The sequence below is a fragment of the Musa acuminata genome, chromosome BXJ2-3 (assembly GCF_036884655.1).
Source record: "Musa acuminata AAA Group cultivar baxijiao chromosome BXJ2-3, Cavendish_Baxijiao_AAA, whole genome shotgun sequence".
Lineage (NCBI taxonomy): Eukaryota > Viridiplantae > Streptophyta > Magnoliopsida > Zingiberales > Musaceae > Musa > Musa acuminata.
In genome coordinates this window covers 10398186-10414394 of record NC_088340.1, presented here as the reverse complement: position 1 = coordinate 10414394, position 16209 = coordinate 10398186, and the positions used below count along the sequence as shown (strand labels likewise).

The 16209-nt window shown below is 43.1% G+C and overlaps 1 protein-coding gene across 1 annotated transcript; it reads left to right on the top strand.

Moving 5' to 3' along the window:
• The first annotated feature begins 12343 nt into the window (after positions 1 to 12343).
• Positions 12344 to 16191, top strand: LOC135607357 (homeobox protein knotted-1-like 13). The gene is made up of 6 exons (XM_065099122.1): positions 12344 to 13239; positions 14165 to 14285; positions 15093 to 15289; positions 15373 to 15504; positions 15585 to 15721; positions 15809 to 16191. Exons 1-6 carry the CDS (start codon positions 12454 to 12456, stop codon positions 15810 to 15812), a joined length of 1377 nt encoding a protein of 458 aa, XP_064955194.1. The 5' UTR covers positions 12344 to 12453; the 3' UTR covers positions 15813 to 16191.
• Positions 16192 to 16209: the final 18 nt, after the last annotated feature.

The window sequence follows — 16209 nt, the reverse complement described above, 5'->3', positions numbered from 1 at the left end:
CTTATCCTCTAATAATATTGAACAACCATTGTTCTCAAAAACAAATTTATATCCACTAACTGTTAAACATGAAATGGAGATAATATTTTTGATAATAGAAGGAACAAAATAACATGCATCTAATGCAATAAAAGCTCCACTAGGCAGATGTAAGGCGACCTCGCCAACAGCTACTACAGCAACTTTTGCTCCATTACCCATCTTGAGGTCCATCTCGCCTCTCTCAAGTCTCCTAGGCCTTGCCAGAACCTGCAACGAATTACATATATGATAAGCACTACCGGTATCCAATACCCATGTGTTATCATAAGATTCTGACAAATGGAGACTGATCATGAATGTACCTGAAGCTTCATCAAACTTTTGTTTCACCCTTTCTGCAAGGTACTCTTTGCAGTTTCTCTTCCAATGCCCATCTTTACCACAGTGGAAGCACTGGCCTTTGTCCTTTGCTGGGTCTTTCTTAGCAACCTTTGCTTTACCTTGTTTGCCCTTGCCCTTTCCCTTCTTAAGGGACCTTTCTGCTTTCCTTTTCTTTCTGGTCTCACCAGTGTAGAGAACTGGCTTCTCTTTCTTAATAGTACTCTCTGCCTCCCTCAACATATTGAGGAGCTCTGGGAGAGTCACCTCAAGCTTGTTCATATTAAAATTCATTATGAACTGTGAAAAGGAATCTGGTAGGGACTGAAGCACAATGTCCACACACAAGTTATCCTCTAGGACCATTCCTAGACCTGTGAGTTTCTCCATCCACTCAATCATCTTTAGGACATGGTTCTGAACCGGTGTCCCCTCAGTCATCCTAGCGCGGAAAAGGCTCTTGGATATCTCATATCGTTGAGTCCTTCCCTGTTCCTCAAACAATTTGCGGACATGTAGGAGAATGGATCTGGCATCCATCTTTTCATGTTGTCTCTGTAACTCAGGAGTCATAGAGCCCAACATATAGCACTAAGCAAGAGTGGAGTCATCAATGTACTTCGCGTAGCGAGCGATCTCATCCTCGTTTGCCCCTTCTTCGGGCGTAGGCATCACTGTATCAAGGACGTACACGATTTTCTCCGCTGTGAGAATAATTCTCAAGTTACGGAGCCAATCCGTATAATTTGGACCAGTGAGGCGGTTGACATCAAGTATGCCACGTAAGGGATTTGAAAACGACATTTTCTGAAAATAAAGATGTAGCAGAAATGAATAACATGCAGATTTTGTAAGAAATAAACTATCAAGATATTGACTTCTATCTTAATATGCTCCCACTATTTTACTAACGAGTTACGCGACACCCTCAGCACGTGAAACGGAAGTCTCCGGCAGACTTCTAGTGGGGATCAGGATCCAATCAGCGTCTTAGTGTAACCTCGAGGGACTCGACCAATCACACTAAGCCTAAAAGGTAGGCAACTCTTGCCGATCACAACTCCTTATGATTCCCGTCCTGTTCGGCCTCCGAATCACCATGGCCTCGAGGGACTCGACCAACCATGATGCTCGGTTAAGTCAACACCTTCGTTACAAGATGAGTCTGATTTGATGATATACCCTCGAGGGACTCGACCAAGCATACCATGCCCTCAGGTCACCGGTGACATCTCTATGTCGTAAGCAAGATAGCGAATCACGATATAGGTGAGTCTCGAGGGACTCGACCAACTCAACCTACACCGGGAATCGGTTCCTACTCATAACGATGGAAGGCCACGTGGGTCAATCTAATTGCCTCACGTTTACCGACTTAATATTATCGAGAGATGTTTCTATGATTTGGTCTCCTAATATGACATGTCACACATATACATATTTAATATATATCTACATCGCATGCAAATATATATACATATCTAGTATGTGTATAAGCAATCACATCAGATGATCATAGACCACAACCTAATATGATTAGGCCCGAGCCAGTAGGCCTAATCACTCACATCAAGATCTATGTGTGCAACGGTGCATCTCCATGCCCTGTGATCGTCCATCTCGTCCTCGTCAATTTCGTCGACATCTTGATGCATCTCCATGCATCACGATCGTCCATCTCGTGGGTCCCGCTATCGCATCCACGCTCCCGCTACGCCTCCTCATGTGATTACAACTTAATCATAGGCACGCAGGCCCAACAATAAACGAGAAATATAATGGAGGTTCGCATACCTCAATAATAATAATCACAAGTACACACATCATACGGTCCATGATCATCCGTCCACACATCATACATCACATGTATAAATAATCATCATCATGTAGGACTACTAGATAATAATAAAAATAATAATCAACTAAACCTTTTAATTAATTAATATTTTTCTGAAATCAGGGACATGTAGGGAATTTCTCAATTCCTAAGGGTATTTTCGTAATTTGGATAAAAGACAGAAACTGGAATTTCTCAAATTTCGAGGGGCAAAACCATCTTTTTCCAGAAAACCCTAATGCCCTTTCCCCCTTTCACTGCTGCCGCCGCCGCCACCCTGCCGGCGGCGGCCTATGCGGCGGGGCGAGGGCACTGCCCTCGCCTACAAGCGGCACGCCCGCTGGCGGCGATGCCGCTGCAGGTGGGCGCCCCCTTCGGGCGCCGCTGCCTCCGCAGGCGATGCTGTACCGCCGGGCGGCCGCCCCTGTGGGGGGGTTTCGCCCGCGGGAGCAGCGGCGGCAGGCGTCGCGCGTCGCTGCCCTGTGGCGGCAGGCGCCGCTGCCCTGCGGCGCCTCTGCCCGTGGGTTGCCAACCCCGCCAGCAGCAAGCCTGCTGCAAGCAGACCGCCGGCCGGCTGCTGCAGGCACAGCGCTTGCGCATGCGCCAGCGCTGTGCTGTCTGGCTGCGGCTGCGGCTGCCGCTGCAGGTGGCTGCAGGCATGCAGATCAAGGGCAGCAACTGTTGCTGCCCTTCCTCGCTTTTGCGTCAACGATTTTGACGTCAAAATTCTTCCTAAACACAATACACGCAGTTCAAAACCAATCATTCGCACGAACAACCTGGCTCTGATACCACTGTTGGGAAATCATTGGGGGCGACATCATATGCGCAGCGGAAGAACAAGAAAACAAAATCCCCGATTCCCAAAAAGATGTTCGTCGTCATGCGAAGATTGGTGCGCAAAAAATCCGCAAAACACAAAACTGCGTATAGAGATTGTGTTACCTAGGGAGATCGTATATCCCTATTTCCTTGCATATCCTTAGGAGAGGGTGAAGGAGGTCAAGCGTCCTTCTCTCTAGCGGTGATCCACACAGCAGGGTTGCGACGACGCTCCTCAAAACTCCAGGCCTACTCTGAGGTGGAGAGGGAGAGGAGAATAGGAAAGGCAAGCAAAGACTCTAGCCTATGAGGCTGTGAATCCCTCCTATTTATAGAGATCCCGTGTCAAACCCTAATGGGTCCTTCCCTAGTGGGTATTGGATCTGCATCCAATAAGACAAGGGGTCCGTCGGATATCTCATATCCGAACCTCTACTCATCGCAATGCCTACCATATGTGTGTGACCCTCTAGGCCCAATATCGAGCTGGCCGTGAGTCATACCTGTCAGAACTCCTTCTAACTCAGTGAATTATTATCTCTGTAATAATTCACTCGACTCATCGACTACGGACGTACTAGGCCACTACGCCGTAGTCCCCAGACGATACAGGGGAATCCAATCCATTGGACCTGTCTGTCCTCAGTTACCATGTACCTATAGTCCCTCATCCATCTAATATCCCAGAGACCGTATATCGAGCATGGTGTTGTCAGACCCATACGGTTTCTACTCGAGTCTCGCTCTAATCGGATTCTCCCGGAGAACTCTTTCTCTCTCAACCCGAATGACCCTGGTCAGGGATTTGTCTGAGCAAGAACACATAGGATATTCCTCTCATGACGTCGAGAGTGGATGATCCTCTATTGACACTCAATAGCCCTCGTAAGGTCGACTACCACTCCCAATGACCAACTGTACTAGATCTGGGGATAGCCAAACCTATAAGTCTAGTATCAAAGAGTGGAGCACTCATACAGGACATCCTTGGTGTCTCAAGTCTAAGGACCAGATACACCACTAGGACTACGGAATCGTTGTCTGACAATAAGGCATCATCAACCATCCAGCATTCCGTAAGCGGATCAATCAGTGAACTCATTCTCCAATGAGCACCTGTACTGTATCCCTAGTGTCCCTACACGAGCAGCTATGAGACCGGCTGCATCCATCATATGGACGGGTATACAGCACACCAGTCTATCCGGTTATCACGATGTCCCTCTCGAGTAACCTATGACCGGGATTATTTAGGATATGTGTTTAAAGGTGAATCGATCTCATTATCGTGATCTCATCACGATCCGATTCCCATTGCACAAATCCAAGGACATCACAATATATATATGCATTTATGCAATAGTTATAAAGTGATATACGCCAAAATATAATAAGCAAAAAGATTCTGTATCAAGTCACACGTGCCATCACTCATGTGATTGGCTTGTTGGGCACCTATGACTAGCAGGTTGGAACTCAGTTTAATATATACACAACCGTCTTTATTGCTTCAATCCATAATAACTTAGAAAGATTGGAGTTGCTAAGCATACTCCATACCATGTCTAATAATATTCGGTTTTTTCTTTCTGCAACACCATTCTGGAGAACCAGACATAGTGCTTATCCATTTTCAATATATCTACTATAATATTCTCCACCTCTATCTGATCTCACAATTTTGATTTGCTTACCACATTGGTTCTCAACTTCAGCCTTAAAAGCATCCAATGCTTTATTTTTGTTATGAAGTAAATAGATACACATATATCGTGAGTAATCATATATAAAGGAGATTAAGTATTTCTTACTATGTGTGTCTATGTCTAGACAACATATATCAGTATGAATGATTTCTAATATATTTGAACTCCTATCAGCACTTCTTTTAGACTTATTGATCTGCTTTCCCTTAATACAGTCTACACAAGTCTTAAAATTAGTAAAATTAAGAATACTAAGTACCTTATCATTAACTAATCTCTTAATTCTCTATGGAGATATGTCCTAATTTTTTATGTCATAACATAGAGGAGTTCTTATTAATATTACACCTTTTAGTACCAACATGAACATGTATTGAATTTTGAGTGTCATCGTTTTGTAAGAAAATACGATAAAAACCACCAGACAAAATATATTTCCCAACATAATCAGATTATATAATAAACGAAATGATGTATCTTGAAAATTAAAGGAATATCTAATTGATATGAGTTTGAAAACAAAAATTAAGTTTTGTGGAAAAGTTAATACATAAAAGGTCATTTCCAATTTTAAAACAAAACCACTACTTAAAGTTAAAATACATATTCTAATTATCTCCACATGTGAGCCATCTTATTTCCTGATAAGATGCTTGCTCACTTCCCATCAGCTTTCTTAGGTTTTGCATACCTTGTAAAGAGTTTGCAATATGGATTGTTGATCCAGAGTTAATCCACCATGTGTTAATATTAACATTAATAATATTAGATTCACAACACACAAACGATGTTGGTTTACCTTTCTTTTCAAGCCATTGTTAGAATTTCGTACATTCCTTTTTCATGTGTCCCTTCTTTTTATAAAAGAAACACTTTGCTTCTTTCTTGATATCAGCTTAGGATGGTATTTTACCTTTTCCCTACTGATGAGCATTCTGATTGGCTTGATTTTTATCAATTTTATTCTTCCCACGAGTGGTTACCACTAATGCACTCTCACCCAATTCCATCACTAGCGCTTCTTGAACACATATGGTCATTAATTTATTTATTGACCACTTGTCATTATGTATATTGTATGAAATCTTAAAAGGCCCATATTGATGTGGAAGGGTGTTCAGAATATAGTGCATCAGAAAAGATTCTGACAAATTAACCTCGAGTTTCTTAAGTTGAGTCGTAATATCTTGCATTTGCATTATATGCTCACGCACACCCTTTATGTTGGTGAGTCTAAGGGATAAAAATTTTATTATTATGGTACTTACTAGTATCTTTTTTGAAGCGATGAATTGCTCATCGATAGCTTATAGTAAGTCTCGGACTTTTTCAGGTCAACAGAACCATGTATATCAACAGTTATCTTAGTTTTAATAAACATCATACTGAGCCGATTGGATCGCTCCCATTGCTCATATAACACAATCTCAATTGGAGTGCTGGTATTAGTGATTATAGATGGTTCGTCTTTCCTAATAGCATAATCAATATCCATCCATCATAAATGGAGGAGAACCCTCTCATTCCATGTTTTATAGTTATCACCTCTAAGTTCAAGAATGCCATATCGAATATCAAAGAAATTAACAGATTGAGAAATTACATAAAATCAAACATATTTATGTCAAAATTTGAAGCTTAATAGTTTAAATTACATGTTTTACCAAACATGTCAAAAAATATGAATCTCATGACATAAAAATTGCTTACAGACTAAATTTCTAATTCAAATAGATTCAAATGATCTTTATGATAAAACTATCAAATTATATTCTAATTCATAATCCCTGTGGGTAAATTATGAAAATAATTTGATATTTTATCATGATTAATTATATTAAATATAGTAAAAGATCATGTGGGATAATAATTATTATATTAAATATAATTAGTCACATGTCTAATTACTTATGTGGTCCTTATTTTAACTTTATATATAATTTTAATTAATTAAAAATATTATAATTAATTTTTAATTAATTAAGATTATATGGATCACTATACATTTTTGACATATAAAATGGACTCATAAGCATAAATCAATATAACCAAATATACATATGAGTATTTTACTAACTCCAAATATTTAAAAGTTATAATCTTATGATTTTCAAATATATCAAGATGTTTTAAAAAGAAATCAAAATAAAGTCATATTCATGGTAAAAAAAATGAAAACTTTTTCATATGAAGGCAGAGGTCGGAGGGCTCTGATACCAAATGTTTGATATTTTTGATATCAAAATATGTTTCTAAATCATTATAATAGAAATATAAGAAAACTAATGCGGAAACGAAATAGCATACCTTCCGTCATTATTGTCAAAAATTTCAGCAATAGTTTCTTCCTGAACTTTGACACTTCTCGACTCAAAACTCTCGCTTTAGATGATATATTCTTTAGACTTCAAGAGATGTTAACTCCAGGAATCAAAATCCTCGTTTATATAGATATTCTTAAAGAACATTTATTATCACCAACTCATAATGTTCAAGAATTAATTCAAATTTGTAACTCTCGGACTATAATAAATTTTTTTAATAATATTAAATAAAATATTTAATAATAATGGTTCATTTAGAATAAAAATGAAATATTTAAATCATGATGAAATTGATTATAATGATAATGAGAATGATTATATTATTATTAAATAAAATATTTAATAATAACGGTTAGACTCTGTATGCAAACCCTTCTTCCTGCTGCTCTTTCTGACCTCGGAAGCAGCAGCACGGACAGGTCAAAAGATGCAGCCCTCTCCTTGTCGCAAGCTAGTTCCTTGTGCTGCTGCTACTTCTAAGTCCCACAACCTGCATCTGTTCCCGAGCACAAGGGAGAACACATTTGATTCACAATCACCACCACGAGTCTCGAAGAGGTGCGGGTCTAAAACTTTAGTCAAGTTCTCCGGTCTAATATTTGACTCGTTAACTTTATTGATTATGATTATGGATCATGGCAATAGACGAGATATCATATTTCTCTTCTTAATATCCTCATATACTTGAGATTGAGATTTGTCATCAGATCTCGTGTCAAACACAAGTTACATTTGAGTGGACAAAAAAATGTGTTGTCGATGGACATCAGGATAATCAGTAGCATTCAAACTTTATTGATTAGGTATTAAAACTTCTCCTTCTCTAGTCTAATTGTCGTATGATACTGGATGAGATATTATATTTCCCATCTTAATATAATTAAGGAGGAGTGGATAAAAAATATATTGTATCGATGGATAATTAGTAATGATATATATTATTTTCTAATTTATGAAGAGATATACCGATAGTTAGTAGCTCAGTATAGATGATGAGTTTTGAGTCCAAGAAACTCAATCTCTCACCAAGGTTTTATTCTCGCAATCAAAGTGATTATTTTCGCGATCCAAATCCCACTCTCGAATTATTTAGATACACTAAAAAATTGGCATGACAAGCAACTTGGCTCAATTGGTATTAGGTTCGAAGCTTGGGTGGCAGATAAAGGTGGAAAGAAAGGAAATGTAGGCTGTAAAGATGGAGAGAGGTTTTGCCACTGGACCAGTCTTTGCTATATCCAGCCTTAGAAGCAATTCCCCTCAACCACATCGTTTCCTTTGCTTTCTTTGTTTTGACATCTCAAAGGAAGCATTTTTCATACTGAAACAATGATGATATGAAAGAAAGACTTTACTCATCATTGAGGTGGAGGTTTTGGGCAGTGGGTCATACTCCACCTGAAAATTAATGAATGCAAACATCACATTACGGGTTGTCGTGTAATGTTCTTCTTCTTGACAAACGAGGGTGATGAGAAGCCAATACTTCGATAGATTGATGGACAGACAGACATGAGGATGGATGGAATTCAAACATCACATTACGGGTCACTGCATCCTTTTCCCGTCAGATCTGAGATTGGTCACCAGGCACAGAGCTAATTAAGTACGAGGAAACGCGAGTTTGACTTCATCGAGGACTACTCATTTCAGAACTGCAAGACAAGTCAATGCTTTTGCTATCAGGGAGTAGATGGCTCTGAATACAGTGAAAGATCTCTGTCAATTCAAATCACATGTGATGAGTCTTTGCATGGAATCCCGTAGATGAGGGTCCCCTTTCGGCAATGACAAAGTCATGCTGTAGTGAAAACCTGCAAACAGTGTGCCAATGACATGCACGAGGAGACAACAGGATGTCACCGGTTGGCTTCTTCCAGCTCTGTTTCTGCATGCATTGGACACCAAAGGCTGTATGTTGCTCTTCATCCCCACCCTCTTCAAGCGAAGCTGTGGATTGGATGGAGTCCCTGTGCTCAGGCACCATGATGACAATTATTATTTGGAAAAGGCAGCACCAGTAAAAGTGCTTGGAGGACCCCCTCCCTGTTCAGAGCTGTGTTGCCCCCCCCCCTCTCTCCCCGGCAGACCCTAACAGATAACACACTTCCTGGAGAAGAGAGCAGAGCCTTCATCACTAGAGACAATTTATGGGATTTGCAGAGGAGGTCAGGTTTCAGAAGGTCAGAACTCTTTTCATCCCACACTCACAAGGGTGTCTAACCTGCAACAAAAATGTTACCGACAAGCCCAACCCCCTCCCTCCTCATAGCTGCTGATGCCATAGGAGTGACAGAGGCTTTTAACATGAGAGCTAGCTGCTTTAATTGCAAGCCACGGCAGGGCACAGACAACAACAGCCTCCGGTGCCCTGCTAAATGGTAAGAAAGCAATGCCTGGGCTTCCTTTGCCTTCTCATGGTCCCTTTTCCTTTGAGTTGAAGTACAAGCTTTTGAGGTGTGTCGAGGAACAGTATCCTATCCTTCTTTCTTCTGTACGTGAATAGTTTGACACTGGTCACTATCAGATAGTCGGGGCCCACTTCATACAAAAGAAGAGCACAGGAAGAAGAAACAAAATGCTGGAATGGTTTGGGTGGCTGATCCAATTCCCTTCAACCTGTCATATATGATACTGTCAGGTTGATTCAGCATCATTTCTGGGGTCCAAAAGGATAAAAGTCATCAACAGATATGATATTTATGACCTACTATGTAAGTTAACAGTGCCTTTCCAATGATTTGGTACTCTTGTATTGTATATGGTTGCCATTTGCTGTCGCCCTGAACCGAGTACATGACATATTCTATGTGGATGCGAGTGGATACGGGTATTCTTAGTATCTGGTCACAGATTTGAGTGACGACATGGATACCCAAATCCAGTTAGGGAGTAGTATAATTTAATTTAATTTAATTTAATTAGGTTATATATTTTTATATATATACATATATATCAAACATTTCCTTAATCATGTACTAAATCGAGCCTCATCGGTATCCACGTGATTTGGGCGGAAATGGGCCCGCGGGGCCCACCGGATTGGTAAGCCGAGTTGACATGCCTCGATTGGTAGCTTGGTGGGGCCCCGACACGTCTGCGATTGGCGGATCCGAGACGGAAACCCATCGAATCCGAACCTTACTTTTCTTACCGTCAAAAAATAATAATAATAATAATAAAGGAGTTCAGAGCCACTCGAACTCGACGCGTGTCGAAAGGAGGTCCACTCGAAGAGAGGGGGGTGGCGTGGGGTGGAGGCTTTGTTCTAGGCGGAACTCGGAAGACGAAGACCGCCGGACGTGCACCGACACGCGCACACGACGAAGAACGCAATCGACAAGCCACGCCAATTTCTCTGTGGACCCGATTCGGGACCCACGAGCCCACACCTTAGTCGCCTGCGCTCCCTGCCACAGTTGATCCAGTCACCCCCCCGGACCCGTGATAACTTTGTTTGGGACGACATTTCCTCGCCTCTGTTGATTTGGAATGACATCACCCAGACAATTTTCAAGGATGACTCAGTTTGTCTACATGATTTACGACGAACGATATTTATCGACTCGTGTGGAGAAATAAAAGTTAATCATGTTAAGTATCTGGTGATGATGATGGCCATTTCTCTTGTCATGGTGGTGTCGAAATGGGCACCCCTCCCAAATAATAATAATAATTGCTTCATGGGCTCGAGCTCACAAGGGGAGGGAGGGGACCGCTTTACCACTGACGGAGCGCCGATCCACGTGGCGTCATCTGCACCACGTCGTGCGCGGGGACCACGTCGGGACCGGAGCCTCCCGACCGGTTGTGGCAGCAACAGCGGGGACCGCCCTCCCGTCTTCACGGTGACGGTGACAGGGACGGGGACGGTGACGGACACGGCTCCCCTCCCCTCGCCCCACTCCCCACTCCCCACTCCCCAGTGTGGTCCCGGACGAACGAAACGCCGTCACCTTAACGGCCTCCGCGGCTTTGAGCTTCGGTGGAACCTTCAATTATTAGCCTCGCGGGGCGCTAATCCTACGCTTCTTTATGAGTTAGATACGGGTCCCCACTTAGCTCACGATTTTGTCCACGACAGGCGGTATACCGCGCCTACCGACGCCAGCGGATGTCGCATGCCAGGTATTTGACTATGCATATATGCAATCAGCCGATACTACTAATAAATTGTCGATAATATAAAATTAGTTTCCGAAGGTTCTAAATATTAAATCAATACAAGCGGATGTCGCATGCCAGGTATTTGACTATGCATATATGCAATCAGCCGATACTACTAATAAATTGTCGATAATATAAAATTAGTTTCCGAAGGTTCTAAATATTAAATCAATACAAGGCCTCGAATCGAACGAACACATCGTCCACTTTGCAAAACAATACTAGTCTAAAATATTAACCATGGTCTCGTCAGCTTCTTCAGATGATGTCATTATAAGATTATTCTTTCACGGTCTAATTTAAGTTATAAAAATAATCCCTAATATATAAATAATATTTCTTCTACCACGTGAGGATATATTATTCGACGCATCTTATCCAGGGGCATAATTTCAACATTAATTTTCCACGACTAACTAAACTATATATAATGGTATCCAATCTGCGCCTTTCGCGACCAAATGGTTGGTATGTGATCGTACCAACAGCTGCGATGTAACCCATGGACCGATTCCTTTTCGATAAGTCGAGTGTGGGTGGAGTGCTCCGTCGGTAAATAGTCACTTGGTTTGCAATAAAGCTTCTTGTATTTATAATTATATATGATATACGTATGTAAATGGGGATCGAGTCTAGAAAGTTCGGGGTGGCGATGCTGAGGTTACCCAAAGAGTAGCTAACGGTATCCGGCAAACGCGAGACGGGTGGGAGTTAAAGGGGGACCAACCAACCCAAAAGAAGAAAATAATAATAATGATACTAATAGAACAAAAGGACACCAAAAGCCGTGTCCCGAGCCGGCGGCGCACCAGACAACGGAAACCCCCTCGAGGTCAAATTCCCTCCCATGTGCCGCCCTCCCATTGGCTGGTTCCCACGGGCGTGCTCCCCACTCCTGTGGTCCTCGCCTCCTCCTTGTGCCACGTATCCACGGGCGCTGGTGACGGCTCGACTTAATAAATGCGGGGCTGGCGAATGGGTAGGGATAACGTGGTCGAATTAAAACCGTCGGATTAAGGGTGGGTGCAGTGCCGACGGTTGGGAATTAGGAATTAATTAAGATTGGTTAAGAAGTGGTCATTAAGAGAGTGTCTCAAGGGGTGGCATATCGTTTCAACGTCTCCCTCTCGCTTTCGCTTCTCTTTCTCCTCTCTACCTCTCGCTTTTGTTTTGCGTCGGGTTCCGGAGAGAGGAGGAGGAAGGAGAGGGGAACCGGCGGTGGGGTGGGAGAGGAGCGATGGCGTTCCACAACCACCTCTCGCACGAGCTGACGCTGCCGCAGTACGTGGAGCAGCAGCAGCTGGGAGGGGACAGCTCGGCGGTGCTCAGGACGACCATGGATCAACTAGCCGCCACTGGACCCTCTGGTGCCGCGCCCGACGCCGACGGGGCGAAGGACGGGAAGGACCTCAGGCGACTCATGGCCGACGCCGCGGCGTCTGGGAAACCGCCGATGCCCGGCGGGGGAGGGCCCACGTGGCTCAACAGCGCAATTCTGCGGCAGCAGGGGCATCACTACGCCGACGGCAGCTTCCTCCACCTCCAGACCACTTCGGACTCGTCTGCGTCGCCGGTCGCGGCCGGGGGAGGAGGAGGACGAGCGGCGACGGGGCACTGGTTCTCCCGGACGCCGATCCTGCAGAGCAGCGGGAGCGACGTGGAGGTCCCCGTGTCGAGCCAGTCCGTCATGGCCGCGGCGATCTCGGCGGACGGAGGAGGGGGCGGCGAGCGGGGCCACCCGGGTGGGGAGCTCGGCGAGGCGGAGGCGGTGGCGCAGGGAGGCGGCACCGGCGGGGAGGGGACGTGGCAGAACGCGAGGTACAAGGCGGAGATACTGGCGCATCCCTTGTACGAGCAGCTGCTGGCGGCGCACGTGGCGTGCCTGAGGATCGCGACGCCGGTGGACCAGCTGCCGAGGATCGACGCGCAGCTCGCTCAGTCGCAGCAAGTCGTGTCCAAGTACTCGGTGCTCGGCAACAGCGGCCAGCTGCTGGGCGACGACAAGGAGCTCGATCAGTTCATGGTAAGGCAAAGAAAAAAGAAGCTCCCTTTTCCTTCCCCTATCTCTTCCAATTCTGTCTTTTTTTGGCGATTCAAGAACCCTTCTTCTCGATGCGTTATCTCGAATCTCTGACTCATGATTTATGTGTTTCATTGCTTCCTCTTTGGAACATACGCTGTTCTTCATGGTTGGATAGAGAGACAGACATTTGTCGTCCACCGAGAACAAAACCTTTCAACTTGGTTATACTTGCAGATCGGAAGACAGATGTTTCCATCTGTGTTCGACCCCACAATATCTGTACTGTGGAGAGGCTTGCTTGAGATTGAGATTTGCTTAGCTGTGTTTAGGGAATCTGATAGCAGTCTGCTTACCAAGTCTCCAGAAGAGATATGTCTCTTCTTCATGAGCTTGAGATAGAGAAAAAGCTCAAGGCAGGCACATGTTCTACCGTGCACCTTGCTGCACCCCTCCCGCTTCTCGTCTCCGCTGCTTTGTCTGACATCCACTTGAAATCACCTTTCTTGTTTGCTTAAATGCTTGACAGCGTGCTACTTGGATCAGGAGCTGAAGGTTGAGCCTGTGCTATATGACATGAGGATACTAAACAAATTGCATATTTAGATAAGATCTTCATGAAAAAACAATGAATGATGCACTTACAAAATTGCATTGCATAATTGATTTTCTAAAATGACATTTGATATTCCTGCACATTAATCTTTCTTGTTTGTCTTTTTTTTTTTTCCTTTACAGTAATCACTCTATCATAAATTTCCCTTGTACAGTAGAATGTCTATTCACTTATTTCCAGATATTTAGTCGAATAAACCACACATATTCCTCAAATTTGCTTCATCTGAGCTCTTCTGATGATTCACACGCTGCTGCTATTGTTGCTTGACTTCAAATTTCTAATATGCGAAGCATCTCATGCATTGGTCAGACACATTATGTCTTGCTACTTTGTTCCTTCAAAGAACAACTGCAGCAGCATGTCCGTGTTCATGCAATGGAGGCAGTGATGGCTTGTTGGGAGCTTGAGCAGTCACTTCAAAGCCTAACAGGTTGGTTACCTCCATATCCTTTCTTCTTCTAATAATAATAATAATAATAAATGTGTTTAACATAAAGTTTGTAGTTATTATTAGTTATATTTTATAGACAAATCAAACTTGCTGACACATCATCCTGCAGTCATCCTTGAAACTTTATACACATGAAAAATTTTATCTTGCAGTCAACAGGTACTGATATCATATCTTGATATATTTCGATTTTTTACAAATTAGAATCATTTGCAATCTATATTCATATATTCACAATACTGCTGTAGAGGCTTTCAACCTTCTGACAAATATAATGACTCGTGTTAATTCTAAGCATACATCTGACATGAACTTCAAACAGAAAGTGTCTACTATTAGTGCTGGTACTGTGGTTGCTTGTTAACTTAGGTTCCTTAAATATAAATCCTATCTTTGCAAAGTATCACACTTAAATGTGAATATGATAAAAGATGAATATAAAGACAGCTTGAGCCCATAATCACCAGTGGACTAATTCCTGATCTAAAACAAATTCAGGTTTTGGTGCCATATAGAATTTGGATGGAGATAGCCAAATACACTGTAAAACATAACATTCTTGCTATGCCAGCTTAGGCCTTGGGGTTTTAACAGTGAAAACAATAGAAATAGTGTTGAACACTTGCAATCCTTAGCATGGCTTTTGATGGGTTTGGTGCCAAAAGATTAAAATCTGATGTGGGTCATATTTGACATGAAGCTAAGTTATGGAAGTGTAAGCCATGTGTTGCATGCAATTTTCACTGTAAATGCCTTTTGTTGAAGAGCATGGGTTGCTGCAAACAGGTGTGTCTCCTGGTGAAGGCACAGGTGCAACTATGTCGGATGATGATGAAGATGATCAGGCAGACAGCGAAACAAACCTGTTCGACGGAGGCTTTGATGGAACGGACAGCATGGGATTTGGGCCGCTAATTCCCACAGAGAGCGAGCGATCCCTGATGGAACGCGTTCGCCAGGAGCTGAAGCATGAGCTCAAGCAGGTTGGTGTCAAAATCTCTGGTCTCGAGGGATGATGATAGATCAAGGAAGAGAGTCTCCAAAAGCTTACATTTGGGCTTTTCAGGGGTACAAAGAGAAGATCGTGGACATCAGAGAAGAGATCCTTCGCAAACGAAGAGCAGGGAAACTTCCCGGGGACAGCACTTCCATGCTCAAAGCTTGGTGGCAGTCCCACTCCAAGTGGCCGTATCCGACGGTACGTTCCGCTTATCCGTCGTCCCCCTGCATCATCTCATTCGATCTGATCTTCCTATACCTTGTGCAACCTCGTCACAGGAGGACGACAAAGCACGACTGGTGCAGGAAACAGGGTTACAGCTAAAGCAGATCAATAACTGGTTCATCAACCAGAGGAAGAGGAACTGGCACAGTAATGCATCGTCGTCCAGTTCGCTCAAAACCAAGCGTAAAAGGTTTGCGATACACCGCTGCTCGAAAGCCTTTCTTTCCTTCTTACCAACCTCTTCGTTCTACTTAGAACTTAAAACCGAGTGATACAGGTGAAGACGACGACAGTGTTGGCCACCTCATTAACAGTGCTCGATCAAGACATAGTATCGTCGTCTACAAGGGAAGCTAAATCATAGCACGCGAAACGTGCAGTTGCAGACTACAGTACCAAGATAGAGAATGTGCCAAGTGTCTTCTCATCTTCATTCCATTCACTCACCAATTGGCGGATTGAGGTTTCAGTTTACTTGTACATGAATTCCATGGAAGAAGAAAATGATGTGGGTGTACAGCGCAATAAAATGTACCGCTAATATTTGACATCTTTGTGGATGCAGTGGCAATGTGTGATGTATTGATGCAACTAGGGATCTTGCATGATTCAATTGGTTTACACATGAATCAATTTCATAAAGGTGTTGTGTTTTTGCTCTTTGTTTCTCTTAAAGAA

Excerpts from the sequence above, each read along its gene's own strand:
- LOC135607357 (XM_065099122.1), top strand. The coding sequence starts at position 12,454 with ATGGCGTTCCACAACCACCTCTCGCACGAGCTGACGCTGCCGCAGTAC. Across the intron at positions 15,290-15,372 it reads TGAAGCATGAGCTCAAGCAG|GGGTACAAAGAGAAGATCGT; the intron begins GTTGGTGTCAAA and ends TGGGCTTTTCAG. Across the intron at positions 15,505-15,584 it reads CCAAGTGGCCGTATCCGACG|GAGGACGACAAAGCACGACT; the intron begins GTACGTTCCGCT and ends ACCTCGTCACAG.